At 38.0% G+C, this 14,804-nt stretch overlaps 1 protein-coding gene across 1 annotated transcript in view; it reads right to left on the bottom strand.

Moving 5' to 3' along the window:
• Positions 1 to 1,571: 1,571 nt before the first annotated feature.
• The window catches only part of LOC311203746 (3',5'-cyclic-AMP phosphodiesterase 4D), a gene marked incomplete at both ends in the record, with an annotated part of 46,942 nt that continues 33,709 nt past the window's right edge, over positions 1,572 to 14,804 (bottom strand). Inside the window, 9 exons of the mRNA XM_084278504.1 lie at positions 1,572 to 1,982; positions 2,583 to 2,765; positions 3,253 to 3,375; positions 3,875 to 4,029; positions 7,198 to 7,297; positions 9,036 to 9,200; positions 9,292 to 9,390; positions 10,359 to 10,531; positions 14,118 to 14,211. Coding sequence (XP_084134630.1) covers positions 1,572 to 1,982; positions 2,583 to 2,765; positions 3,253 to 3,375; positions 3,875 to 4,029; positions 7,198 to 7,297; positions 9,036 to 9,200; positions 9,292 to 9,390; positions 10,359 to 10,531; positions 14,118 to 14,211 — 1,503 coding nt within the window. The remainder of the gene's footprint in view (positions 1,983 to 2,582; positions 2,766 to 3,252; positions 3,376 to 3,874; positions 4,030 to 7,197; positions 7,298 to 9,035; positions 9,201 to 9,291; positions 9,391 to 10,358; positions 10,532 to 14,117; positions 14,212 to 14,804) is intronic.

Genomic DNA, 14,804 nt, shown 5'->3' with positions numbered 1-14,804 from the left:
TGTGATCAATCAACAGGACTGGAAAGCAACAAATATGAACTCCCTACTTCCCTTCAACCTTCCAAGTTACAGAAGCATTCAGTACCAGTCAAACCAAAAAGCAGGATTAACTCAGCACAAGTGTGAAGGACTAAGAGATTCAAGACTGAAATAACGTGGAAAAAACTAGAGTGTGCCTAGTGCACTGCTCATTTGCTTAAAAACATGGAAAGAATGCCCTGGCTCTTCTCACAACACACAGGAAAAAATAATGCTAATCATTATTTTTCTACTGTACACATCTCAGATTAGCAAATGGTTTAACTGGACAGGAAAGTCAAAATTGGAAATATTAGACTAATGCTTTTTTTGCCAGAGCAAGTACTCCATAAATTGTATTGGCCAGTTCTGATTTATCAGTCTATAGCTCCCAGCCAAAAGTGGTCTGGAAACCATATTTCAAAGGGACGAATTTCATTAGCAGAGTAGAAGAGCTGCTTGTGTATTGAGAGAACAATTACCACCTTTCTCACAGGCTCCAGTCCTGCAAATCCTAATCTTAGTGGCCCCTATTGGTTTCACTGGGACCACTTTTTTTAGTAAGACAGAACCGGCAGGATCAGGCCACTATAAATGCAAAAGCACAACATTAAGTTCCTACAGTATGTTTCAGAAAATTGTGATAAAAACTAACAAGCCATCATACTGAGAGAGTTTTATGTAACAAAGGATACTTATGAAACTCACTAATATATAAAATTGAATTTACAGCTCAATATTACCATTAAATTTTAAGGTGGGAAAAAAAAAAGAGAATGAAAAAACCCTAGAAGTATTATCCAGTGTAGCACAGATTTGTACTGAAAACTTGCAAGTTACTCTTTGGAAAAAATAACCAGTGGCAGATGAAGTCTGAAAGTGTTTTTCTTTAAATATAATACCTCAGTACATTTAATAATAAAAGTAAGCTCTACAAAAGATCTCTCTTTTACATATTATACAAAACACAGAGGTTAGTGCAACCCACTGGGTCACACTTTTTTTTTCAGTCACGTATCAGGAAGACTTGAAATTAGAAAATTATGCAATTTCCACAGCTCATCTTCCTATTGGTAACAGAATCATGTTGTGTCCCATCTTTTATTCGCATTTGTTTTCCAGTAGGAACCTCAGTTTATTTTCTGTCTGTTTCCTCTCATGATGAACATTATCCAATGCTTTGTGAAATATAATGAATTCAAAAACTATCAAAGCATACCAGCATTCAATTGGCAGGTGGTACTCCTCTGACAACATTTGCTTTATTTAATCATACCTGGAGAGCTTATTAAATGGAGAGTTTATGGATGTTCTCCCCCCCTGCTTTCTGATGCCATGGAGGTGACAATTCTGGTTACAATATTCCTGAGTGCCAAACTGAATCATCAAGGTCAGTTTTGATCAACAACGTCCTGGCAGATGACAGCAAGTTGTGACTATGGTTGTAGCATATGACATACACTTCAGAAACCATTACCTAACAAAACAAACAAGAAAGAGAAAGAGGAAAAGAAAGGGAGAGGGCAAGAGTGAAAGAGAATGAGTCTTCATTATTATATGTCAGGAGAGTGCACTTCTACCAGACAAGGTTCCGTCTGGTTCTCCTCCTCTTCTACTTCTTCCCCAACTTGCTCATCAAGAGGAATTTCAGTGGATTCTGAATCCTGGGTGCAAAGAGTCTTGGAGTCACTGCAGCTGGTGTCTTCTTCTACTTGACTTCCACTATCCTTTTCGGTGTCTGATTCACCATCTTCCTCCAGTGTTAGTTCAAACTGGAATTTTTCAGTTTGGCCCTGCCTACCCTCTTCCTGGTCATCAGGTGCAGGAGAGGGACTTTGAGGGATTGTGCTCTGGTACCACTCTCGATTGTCCTCCAGTGTATCTAGGATATCCTGGGCATCCGGATGAACAAGATCTGCCCATGTCTCCCAAAGAGGATGAACAATGTAGTCTATAAAACCCACCTGTTTCAAGTAATACAAAATTAGGATGAGCTCTAATTCACAAAGAAAAAAAACCAACTATTCCTATAAGTCATGCAAAGTTTTAGAAATGTAATGCTACCAAGAGACTAAATGCACTACCCATAAAGGTGGCTGAAAGGAAACCATGTTGTTCCATGTAGTCAGTAGGGCATTTTACATTTCCAAAGTCTGAGTCACAATACTGGATAAGACCTTGGAAAGGATTGTTTCCAAATGAACTGTTCATTACAGACAACTCCACCGCATTTAGTGAGCCGGAGAGCTGCTTTATATTTAATTCTGCTTTTGAAAGAAACCCCAATGAGCAGCTGTACAATACTCTCTTTTGACACATACACTCAATTGCAGACTCTGACAGCAATGGAACCCCTTCAGTAAACACACTGCCATGCTCTGTTTTCCTCATAATTTCAGCAAAAATCTCCACTCCCCTCATTACTTAGGAGTTGAATTAATTAATTAGGAGGGGACAAAAAGGGAAACTGTACATTCAGAAATTAATCTAAATATGGCTACAGACCACCCTTTTCTGTTGAAGTGTCATACAGTGTTATGTAACTGCCTAAGCATATCAATTACCTGTGATTTTTCTACAGATGCGTTGTGCTTATCACACATGGGACTTATCTCCATTCCCCTCTCTCTTTCCCGATCCCCCTGACGGAAAAATTCCTCCATTATTCTGTCTGTCCACTGGCGGTAGAGATGGAGTGGCTTGGTTGGGTTGCTTAGATCTGCACAGTGCACCATATTCTGAAGAACCTAAAATAGATTGAACACCTGTGGTGTTATTACACTGGAGAAAACCTGCTCTTTTTCCATTTACACTTTCGGTGGCTGTGAAACAGAAGCTAGAAAATACTTGTAGCACAAGATTTATTCTAAACAGCAAAATCTTAGTGCTTGGGTGTTTTTCACACTTGCAGTAATAGTCATGAATTACCTTGCTGTTGTCTGTATAATGGAAAGAAAAATCTTTCAGAGAAATACCAATCAGGTGCTGATAATCTGAAGGGAAGGCCAAAGCCTCATTTCATCCAGAAATACTATAGCACTTTGCTAGTCTCAGAGTCAACCAGTACTCAAAAGAGCATGTCACAGGTAGGAAACATAAGAGGGTATGGAGGGAAGCTAGAGTGTCACGAAGTGAGAATGGACGGCTGGTTTAACCCATGCTGGAGAGGGGCAAACCAATGCTATTAAGGATGTAAATTAATACAGGTCACTATTTGCAGATGCATTTGCTTACCTGAATCCTGTCTGAATAGTTGTCAAGAAGCAGGACGCCAGAACTAGTCACTTTCTTGGTTTCAACCATGGTTTTTAAATCAGCCAGTAAATTCATATGCTTAGACATGTCTGTTGCAAGTACCTTGAAAGAAATGATATTAATATTATGTAAATTATTCTACTGATTTGAAAAAAAAACCCAACAGTCTTTGAATTCAAATAGAGTTTTAAAGGGATCCTGTAACTCCTGTGTCTGAATACACTATTAAATTCTAAGTCGTGAACATCATGATTGCCCAAAATAGGAAGTTTTTATTTTGAGCATTCTAAGAATGACAAAATGATTGTTCAGAATGATCTGATCAGACTAAATTCATCATCAACTCTGTGATTCCAACTGTGATGGTGACATGTCAGTATAAAATCAGTTTGAAACAGGATTGTATACCTTCTAAAAAGGTACTGATGGTTATTAAAACTGAAGAGAACCCATTATTCATTTTAGATGAGACATGATAAAACTTCCAACTTTTACTTCATTGGTTATGGGTCTAATGACATGCAATTTATCATAAAACACTCCTGTGTTTTATTATTCAATCACTAGCACTATAGAAGGGGGACTCTCAAGCAGAACTTACAATGTCAATGACCATTTTCCTCAATGATTGCCTCTGTTTTTTGGTCAAATTCTGAAAAATGTCACAATTTTCTTCCTGCAGCAGCTTGAAGCCCACAGCTAAGTGATGATTCTCCAGTACTGATGAGTCATTGTACATCAAGGCGAGTTCAGAATCTGTAATAACAATCGTAGAGCAGAACGTTACTAAAGCCTGTGCTTCTACCAAATCCCTTAAGAACTTTTGAATTCATTACGTTCATAACAAGATCTATAGATGAACTTTTAGAAACAGCTTCTATAGTTCACACAGTATCCAAAGCTACAGAATTAATGACTGAACATCTTAACAAACCAATGCAAAGTATGCCGAGCAAAATAAAATTATTTTTAGTGAAGCATATACACACGCCTGGAGCAGCAAGTTCGTCAAAAAATACAAGGAAGGTATTTTTCAGAATACATTTTCACACCTGCATGAGATCAACATGGAAAATATTATATGCATAGAAAGACTTAAACACACTGAGGTGTTCTCTTCTCACGCCTCCCTCCCACCACAACCACTAAAATTCCACTGTTAAGTCAAGTGGCAGCTATCCAGCACTCATACTGGGAATAGGTAGCTGAGGCTTTGCTGCACATCAGGCAGAGAGTGCACATCTTGGTTTGCAAACCACGCAGTCAGCTAAGGCACTTGGGTGTCTCGCCAATTAGGCCTATGTGTCGTTAGTCCATAACGACTGGATATTTTGAGAGAAGGCTGGTAGGATGGCAATAGTTACACCTCTAGTCTTTTTCAAGGAAGTTCACGTGGTTTGACAATGCAGTCAGTGGCCTTGCCTACTGCCTCATACTCGAGGGTGTCAATGCCTGACGCCATCATGCTGCCTTCTCCAACAGAAGTATTCGTAACTCTGTCACTCCATGCGGCTGTGAGAGTTACATACACCTTCCTAGCAATGCCTGTGCCAAAGCACACACACCAGGTCTGCATCAGCACACCTGCTGATCAGCCAACTCTGACAAATAACCAGAGTTAAGACAATTTTCTGCACAGCTTTAGATTCTACCCAGGGAAACTGCATGGTCAGCTTCCATATGGTTTATGACACAGCTTGCAAATGAATCTGTCATAAAAAGCAAGTATTCTTATGCAATCACACTTGTCATGTGTGATATTAATTTTTATTTATTACATTTGTTCTACCCTAAATCTAACCATAGGTCAATCTATTCTACTCTTTGTCTTCTTTTACAGCAGCTTCATTTCAATATCACTCTGGCCCAACGGGGCATCTATAAAAACTCTGATCTAAAGTCTCATTATACATTTTTCCCTTCTCTTCCCCTCCTGCCTTGAATAAATCAGTCTTTAGAATCAGGAAGCCCTTCCTCAATCTTTCCTTATCCTGATGGCAGCAAAATCATAATAGCAAAAGGACAAAGAAAGCATGTTTGTCAAATGATCTTTCTTTCATCTTTCACAGAAATTTTTCTTTACAAAGCTCTGTTATTTTTGTTACAAAGATGACAGATACTAGTTCATTTTCCTTTCTAACAGCCTTCTGATGACCCTCAACTGCAAAAGACTCAACACTGCCATAACATTTTGGAAGGGCTGGAGTTACAGACAGTGTTCAACTTTGCAACAGAGTTGGAAATGGAAGGAAGTTCCCCCTTAGTAACTTTTGTAACACATTAGAAGCTGGAAGGACAGAGTTACAGTGATCAAATAAGCATATCCTTTGATGTAGTACAATCCTTATTTGTTTGTTCTGTAATAGCACTGAAGAGGAATCAGATTTTCAGACAGTGGTGTATATACTTTTAATCAAATAGGGAAATGCAGAAATATTACATGAGCAATTATAAAATATAAGCTGCAATATAGCAAATATGCACATACTTTAAGTCTATAGTGTTTTTAAAAGTGTATTCTTCTACCTCTTAGGGAAATGTTATTACACTGTAAGGACCACTGGAAAACAAACTAGATGGAAGGAAATTAGCATCTAGAGGTTCAGAAAATCAACACCTAAATTAGATTGTCTTTGTCTCTGCACTGGTAACCAAAAAAGCACCAGAAATCTAAAGTCAATCCCAATCTTTCTCCTAGCAGATGAGTCATGGAATTGAACTGCACTACAGGGCAGCCCTCAGGCCATTAAGGCAAATAAAATTAGATGCAGCCTAAACAGGAGTGGAGGTCTTATTCGAACATAGAGCTGCAAGGAGTCAGAACAGGAGCTCCCTTCTTCAAACTATACCACTGATTTGGGGTCATACTATTTTAACACTGGTACAACAGATTCACCCAAGTGCAGAAGTGACAGTATCTATAAATGTGTACCCAGATGGGTCAAGTACACAACCCTAGGTATGTTTCCATTTCTGTAGCTCTTTCTTCTTCTGTGCTTGGATTATTAGTATTATTTCAACTTTTATACTTCTGGGTCAGTTACTGTACATAGAGAAGTTGACAGATGGCAAAAGAAATAAAGTATGGTGGAACTTGCATTGACCTACAGCATGCTACCCACTTGTAATAAGAACATAGGCCACTGAAATCAGAGCAGGTTACTCTGGGGCAACAAGCCGTTCAGTAATTGTGTTACTATCAGGTTCAACAAACCTAATAGTCTTTTTCTTCTAGTAGAAGAACAAAAAAGGGGGAGAGGGTTCATACAACGCTGCAGAGAACAGCCACGAGAAGTGCAAAACAAGCATATTTGGTTTCAATTAGGACATGACAAGGGTCTCGTTTCGTTAGGCCTTTTCCCTCCATAGAGGGTCAGCAAGAGACTCGCCAAAACCAAACAGTTTGTCATAAAATGCAGGAACTGTCTGAGAAAATTCAGTCTGAGAGGAATGAGTATAAAGACAGCAGAAACCAAGTACAGCAGTCAGGGAGACACAAGAGACAGGCCTGTCAGTTTGCTTGCTGAAAAGAAACTTGTTTTCCGAATTCCTTAATTTATGGCTATCCTTTGTCACATCATAAGCTTCTAATATAACCCGTAAATTACCGTTGACTATTTTTCATCTGTTTAGTTACTCTCACTTCATTCTTCTCCCACAACTTTATTTAATATAAGCCTTCCAGGAGACACCACAAGAATACACTGAAACAGTGCCATGATTACAGTTCATATCTTAGTAATTCTTGCTAGAGGATGTATTATTTCTGAAGTTACAAGAAAGGCAAAATAATATTCAGTTTAAAATACAATCACCTATCTACTTACTGAGAAAAGATAGAAGCAAACAAGGACTCTGTTTTTTAGGCACTACGTGCAGGTCTTGCAGCAAATTTTTGAGGAAACTACTGAATATAGAACTTACTTGTGTTGATAAGAAACTGGTTTGAAACCCCAGGATGATCTACATCATGTATTGCGCTGGCAAAAATTGCTGCAAGAATCTCCAAGTCAGTGAACACTGCCTAGAAAATCATGAAACAGAAGTGACAATCACTAATCAACAGAAAAGTGCTTTTAATAAAAAGGACTCTACTCTGAGTCTAAGGGTGAACAAGCAAAGCACAACAGAAATATATCAGACATCTCACAAGATTACACACAATGGCTACTATAAGCTTTTGTAAGATTGTAAATTATGTAGAATTTCATAAATATTTCAAGTTTGGCCAAAGTAAAACAATTGTTACTTCACCCTGACAGCATCACTATATTCTGTAACTGAAGTTTTTTTGCCTTCAGTCTGTAAATAAATCCACTTTTGCAAATGATTAAATGCATATAGATCATTAAGTACAGGTTTCTAACCTATAGCACAAATCGAAGTTTAACATTTTGGCCTGACTCCTACTTACTGTCCTACATTGGAAAGACACACATCTCCTAAACAATGCTAAGGGAAACTGTGACAGACTACAAGGCATTTTGGGTAATGTTTACTGATTTTTCTTCCATATGAGATTATTAGAAAAATAAGAGAGGACTGCAATGGACCTGGCATGTCACTGATCTCAATCCCCTGTTGTCACAAGCACCCACATTATATTATCTTTATTTCATTAACCAAGAAAAGTTCAGATGTGTGTAGGCCAGCAGTGGCACCAGGCAGACTGGCATTTCAATGGCTAAAACTCCTGTGAACAAGGCATTAAAAACAGTTTATCTAGGAAATACCCTGAAAATGCTGCTGACTGCCTGTTCAGCTGTTCTGTGAAGCCAGTGGTGATTTAAGAACATAATCTGATCTTCCTTCTTGAGAAGAAGACGATCTTTGCCAAGAGAACACCCGGGTCTTTGAGGATCAAGATCTGCCAACAGTCTTAAGGTTCACTTAAAACCCTCTTATTAAGAGGCAGGTAAAGCAGCAGCACTCAGTAACATGGAAAATAGGTCATTGTGAAAAAGAGTCAAAATGCAGCCCTCCTTGAAAATGAGGGCTAATCCTGTTGAAATACTCAAATTTCAAGTGATCACTTTATCTGCCAATAATTTGCTGGGATATATCAATGCTTGCTATGCTAAGACCTGAATTGTGCTTAAGAAAAGGGAAAGCAGTATCAATCTTTCTTCCACTTCGCTCTACTTCAGAGATTTAAGCATTTGCAACAAGAGCTCTTCAGAAAAGAACACAAGAAATGTTGGTTTTCTTCCACAAACAATTTTAAAATATTTAGGAAGAAAAAGAGATAGCACAGTGAAAACTTAGTACATGTTCCACTCCACCTGAGAAACAAACACAAAGGTTGCCTTTCAGGACCAGAGTAAATATGCACAGGAAAAGAAACAAAACCCACAAGTCCTTATTGAGGGAATCCCATTTTATCATTATCTTCCTAAAGCATTTCTACTAACTGCAGTTAGTGTAAATCCCACATGGGAAAATGACAGTACAGGATGTAGTATTAATAATGAGATGGTGGGAGCAAATTATGCACTGTGTTAAAATGAAAAAGGTTACGACAGCAAAAATCTGCAAGGATAAAACCAGAATTTGAAAGAACAATGTGACTTTTTGGCATAATATTTATATGTAAATAAGCTTTGATCTTCAAAAAAATGTCTTTAAGAGAGCACAAGTCATGAATGATGTTAAGATTTTTAAAAAACACTGCAGAAACTAAGATCTTTAATGTTTCATTTAGAAAAGTCTTAGTATATCCCTTTCTCTCATGTCTGCCTCCTTCCCACCTCAGTGTAGCTTACCTCTAATGCTGGGGTTGACAGCAGGACATGGGTTGACTGAACAACATCTGCAGCGTGTATGTTATTGTGATATGCCACATCTGCATGGTAGTGGTCTTCTAGAGTCATCAAGTAAGTTATTAAGGTGTCTACAGGAATCCTAAATGTTTTTAACAAGTCCCGTTCCTAGAAAAGGAAAAGAGAAACATTAAGACTACAAAGAACTGAGAAAAAACTTTTAAGATAAGCAAGAAGTAGGACAGCTGCTGCTACTTGCCTGAAAAATGGTGTGCATGATGACTGTCAAAGGTCTGTTTCCAGATAACTCTGCCACTCGGAACACATTAAGGCCCCATTTGTTCACCTCCTCTAGTTCCTAAAGCAGAATCAAACAACAGACATGTTGAAACTTATCACACGATTTCCAGTGGGTTTGGATTGAAAGAGATACAAACAGGCTTATCCAGTCAATGTGAATGTGTTGTGCTAAACTCTGAAAGGCTTGGGTAGCTGCAGCTATCCATGTTGGAATACGTGGTCTTGCAGGTACCAGTCTTTCAGCTCGTAACTCACTAAGGAGGAAAGACTGCATGCAGTGGATTGCTCCAGAAGGGAGAATGCTACGGCATCTTGAACGAGCTGAACTGTCACACTTTGCTATCTCACTGCCCACTGACAGCAGGGTTCCGTGAGGAGGAACCCTCCAGACATGCTGCGGTTTTCCTGCTGCCTCCCTGGTTCTCAGAAACACGCCGCAACAAAAGAGGAAGATTCCTGATGGAGTAAGCACATTTCAAAGTGCAAAACTCTAAATTTGAAGTGAATAATCACTTTATCTCAGTTTCAGACTATTTTCAACTAGTTAGCTACTGGTGTAAAAATTATAGAAGTTGTCCCTAAAACCAAAACCACAAGTGATATACATAAAACAATACGGATGAAGACAGGACCTGGAACGACAGCTGTAATGCTATATACCAGTTGTGCATTTTCAAAAAAACCCATAGGACCGCTATATATTTTCATTCTGTGACAGCAGATGGTATGTTTACTCTTCATTCCTCAGGTAGTATTTATGAATAAGCAGCTTCACAAATGCATACACAAATGCTAATTTACATTCCAAATCCAGATGAAAAACTTTTCACATGGAAATTAACCCAATAGTCTGATTCTGATTTTACCTGTTATTCTTTCACTTCACTGAATTTATACAATTTCAAGTGTGACCAGTTTTTGGTGCTACAGCTTGAAATCAATGGTTATAACCAGAGGATGGAATAATATGGACAATTCTGCCCTCTAATTTAATTGTTTAAATTCAAGGTTTTATATATTCTCTACCTTGGCAAGAGCATCTTCTTGGTCTGTTTTAACTCCAAATCTGGGAATACTGGAATTAGTTAGGCTGGAGCTGTGCATCAGTTTTTTGACTCCACTGATCTGGGACATTGGCCTCTTCTTTTTCTCTTTCTCTTTCTGTGTTGGAGAAGGGATTTCAACTTCATGCTGTTTGTCTTCAAAAGAATGAAGAAAAAAAGATTTTTAAAAAGGAATTACAAATGTTTTTGTCCATTTCTCTGCTCAGTTACATATTATGGATACTTTAATTCTTAACAAAACCTTTTTTATTTCTACATTTTGAGATTTTGCAATAGAGACTTCCTAGCAAGAGCTGTAAAATCAAGAGAAGATAAACATAAACCTAAACCTTGGAATAAGCAGATCTCTTACACAAACGGCCTCAGTTTTTCCAAACTGACTTTAAATTTGACTCGTGACTGTCTGATTTCCACTTCTTCTGAATCCCTAACACTATAGAGAGGGACAATACTTTCATTATAAAAACTTAACAATTGAAAAAAAAACTACTTTGGTTTTACAGGGAATTTTTTTTTTTCCCAGGAAAAGCACTCTCTTGAATTTGTATTTTAAAGCAAATCAAAAGAGTCTCACACAAACCCTTACAAAACTTTTCAGGATTCAAAGGACCTAACACAAGGGGAATAGTCCTATTTGCATTAGATGCTGTACAACTCAAAAAGCCTTTTGCCAGCCACATCCACAAGTGTGGATGTAGAGGAAACTCACACCACCACCACAGTGCATTTCCACACCTCCCAGAAAGAGTAAGTAATACCGATAAAAGGACTGTTTTGCTGAAATCCCAGTATTTTATTGCAGGCTTTTGCCTCCATGGCAGGATCAGTGGTATCACTTCATATACCTCATCAACATGTGTGCCAGTCCTACCTTAAACAAGGATTAAGCTGAGAGTAGAGTATATTTAGGCCATTTCCAGCTGATCTCTCCAGTAACAGTGTGGGGGTGTGGAGCATTGCAGACATCTGCAGTCCCCAAAGAAACCCAATTTAGCACAACAGAAGACTCTTCTGCCAAAAGGAGACTCTTTCTATAGAATAATTTACGTTAATTTCTATTCTTTTTATTCATACTGTATTTCAACATGAGGCTGGAAATTATATGTTCTTTGCTGAAGTGTACCTGCACCTTCCTGGTCTAGAACCTTCCTGGTTCTAGCAAAAGCAGGAACACCCAGAACAGATGCTTTCTGTTATGGAAAGCACAGAACAGGAGACTAGCAAAAGCTATGGTTTAAAAGCCACCTTAGAAAAAAAGAAAAGAAAAGAAAAGAAAAAAAAAAAAAAAAGACAGAAACACCCCCCACACCTCCCCCCCCCCCAACATTTGGGCTCTTTAAAACAGATGTCTATTTTCCCCATCCTGCAGTGGTCATTTTCAATAAAAACACTGCAACCATGTGAAGGTAGCATGTCCATTTCTAATTACCAAATTGTTATTGTGTTGGCTTCTTCACTTTCTAATTGCTATTTCTTATTTTTTTTTAATTACCCTCTAGCAGCAGCATTTACTGGACACCTCAACTTCTAAACAAATCACAGCAAAGAAGCGACCATGGAAATGTCACCAAGCTTTAGCCTGCGGCACCAAGTTCCCGGATTGTCCCCACCATAGTTCACCACTCTCCTCATATGGCCAATCAAGAGAAGGGGGAGGTGGAGCACTGCAACTCTTGACTGGTGCAAACCGACACAAGATGAAGAACAGCGACTCGTGTTTGTGCTTTGATGTTTATGGTTTCGGTCATATGCACAAAGTTTAGACCCATCAAAGGGAGGTTCGTAAGCCGAGCTGTCAGACTAACTCAAGTGAAAGGAAGTGTCTGCCTGAGTGACTCTAGATCTCCGGAGGAATTCCGTGGGACTGCCTCTGCTTTTGTAACTACAAGCACACAGGACAAAGGATCCTGCGCCCATCTGAACATCCAGAACAGACAGCTTGTCATTCTGACCCTGGTTGTGCTGTGCTCATTGGCAGGTTCTCTTACATTTTATGTTCACGGGAAAACAAGTTAATGACAATGAAAAATAAAAACCTAGCATATTATTATACTCAGTGTAGGAGCCTTAATTCTTGCACAAATAATAACAGTTGTTGACATTATTAATAACTTCATACAGCCCAACATGGGAAACAACGTTTGTTTGTTTTTTTTTTTTTTAGGAACAGAAAAACCTGTTTTCTCTGGACATGTTCCTAACTTTCAAATGTGTGAAAGCCTGTAGATGTTTGGGAGATGGATTGTTTATTTTTAGAAAATACCTACTAACTAGATAGAGTAGATTTTTCTATAGAGAGAATGTTTTCCCTTTTCACATTGTTTCTCAATACTTATGTACTTATGGCTGCATATTTTGAAAACACACTATTGAGCAATAATTTTGTACATTAGGTATTTTCCACATAGTATTCCTCTTGCACCTAGAATTTTAGGAATCCTAGGTTTTAATGCAGCCACAAAACAACACCCATGGCACAGTGAATTAGAAGCAATTGCCTTTCCAGCCCTTTTTCTGCTCAAGGCTGAGGTCTCATGTGAATGGCTGACAGATGCATTTCCTTGCCCTGTCAAAATGAGTCTGAAGCTTTCAAGTAAAAGCAGGCAGAAACCAGTATTTCAGTATTTTCAGCCTAAGTGGGTCATGTTCTCAGGCAACTCTACATTGTGACCTTTCAGAGCTCCTGAAGCTGTGCAGTATTGCTTCTCCATGACCGAGCTCATCCCTGTCCGAATCCCTGTCGTGCTGCAGCACTCAGGCACACTACTGTGGTCATGGGTAAACTGAAGGGACACATGAAGCAATCCATTCAGGAAACAGTGACAAGCAGGATAAAAAAACCCATCTCTTCCAAAAAACACTTAAAACACCAGCTGCAGTTTCTCACACAAAGAAAGATGTATCTTAAACACATGTGACTGGCACTTTAAGTACTTATTTTAAACATACTCAGCTGTGCCTCTCCTTATTTACAGACTCTTTATGAGCCAATTGTGTTTCACTCAAAACATGTTTGAGATTGGTATATTATCTTTATCTTCATGTTCAAAATCAACAGTATGGAATCAAGTCTTAGTAATTTTCACCAGTTTAAAAAAAATCCACTTAGTTCTGCAAAGAGAGGGAACCATTCTTTGTAATATTGTATCAGGCTTTTCTACTGCTCACATCCACTATGCAAGCTCCTGAAACGCACAAATTCTCCTGGAAGCAGTCTGCTCAGATGTTGACTTTGTCATACTCATCCACCCACCCATGAGCAGGCAGGGAATACCAAAGCATCAGAACTCTATGCTACAGATTTTTATGAATTTACTTGTGCTTGTATGCTTCCAACATACTGAAACCCCTTTGCAGTAACGTTCATAAGAGCAACAGAGGAAGAATTCTGTTTAATATATAATTAATTCATTATATATTCTTTTCTTAATATGGTAGCAATATAGTAGTTGTAATGTTAGATGAAAATACATACATGAATATTTATCTGCAGTTACACACACAGGGAAACCACAGACAAACTAAATGAGCTCTGAGGCAATGGATCTAACAATCTCTGTGCTCAAACACTGAACAATGACTCACTGAATGCACAGTTTCTGAAAAAGAAATTAATATGGAAAGCTGCTTGCTGTTAAGCTATATCACAGTACAGAAAACCAGAATAACAATTAAAAAAAACCCAACCCAAACCGAAGACATTAATATCCATCAGTCTTACCTAAGAATGTGTTTGATATATATTCTGAGACCTGGTTGCCTGATCTGCTCATTTCAGATAGGTGGGTTAGCTCCCGATTAAGCATTCTTTTAAACTGGAAAACAAAACAGCATAAAGTTAGCAATCAAAATGTATTTTAGTTAGGATAAGAAAATACATTTGATTTATTATTGGGCAAACGACAATACATTAATAATATATACTAAGCTAAGATAAGTATGAAAGTAAAAGGCAAACATAACATTGCTCTAACTTATTAGTGGATTTGTAACCTGTCAAAATACTCCATAGCAATTCAATTACTAAGGTACCAGTAACTGAAAATTGTAAGACACATGTATACCCATAATTAACATAACCATCTTTTCAATTTTAATTTGGAGGGAAAATACTGGAGAGAAACATAGTTATATACATACATTTGGAGAGAAATTTAGTTACATAGGACACCTTCTCTACTAGGTTTTTTTTAATTTGTAAATTGATCTGTTTGTGCATTTTTTCAATTGATTTTGTACTATTTCAAGTTTATCTTACCTCTCACCATTAATCTACTCAAATATACTCGACAGCACTAATCAAAACAAAATATCTTACTGATTTCCAACACACCAATATGCAGAGATAGGTATTCTTGTCTTTGACTTAAATTATTATACTGGATCAGCCCAAAGACTTCATCATTCC

Source organism: Gallinula chloropus, assembly GCF_964237585.1.
Source record: "Gallinula chloropus genome assembly, chromosome: Z".
Lineage (NCBI taxonomy): Eukaryota > Metazoa > Chordata > Aves > Gruiformes > Rallidae > Gallinula > Gallinula chloropus.
The sequence above is the reverse complement of the archived record's forward strand: the minus strand, read 5'-3'. Positions and strand labels throughout refer to the sequence as shown.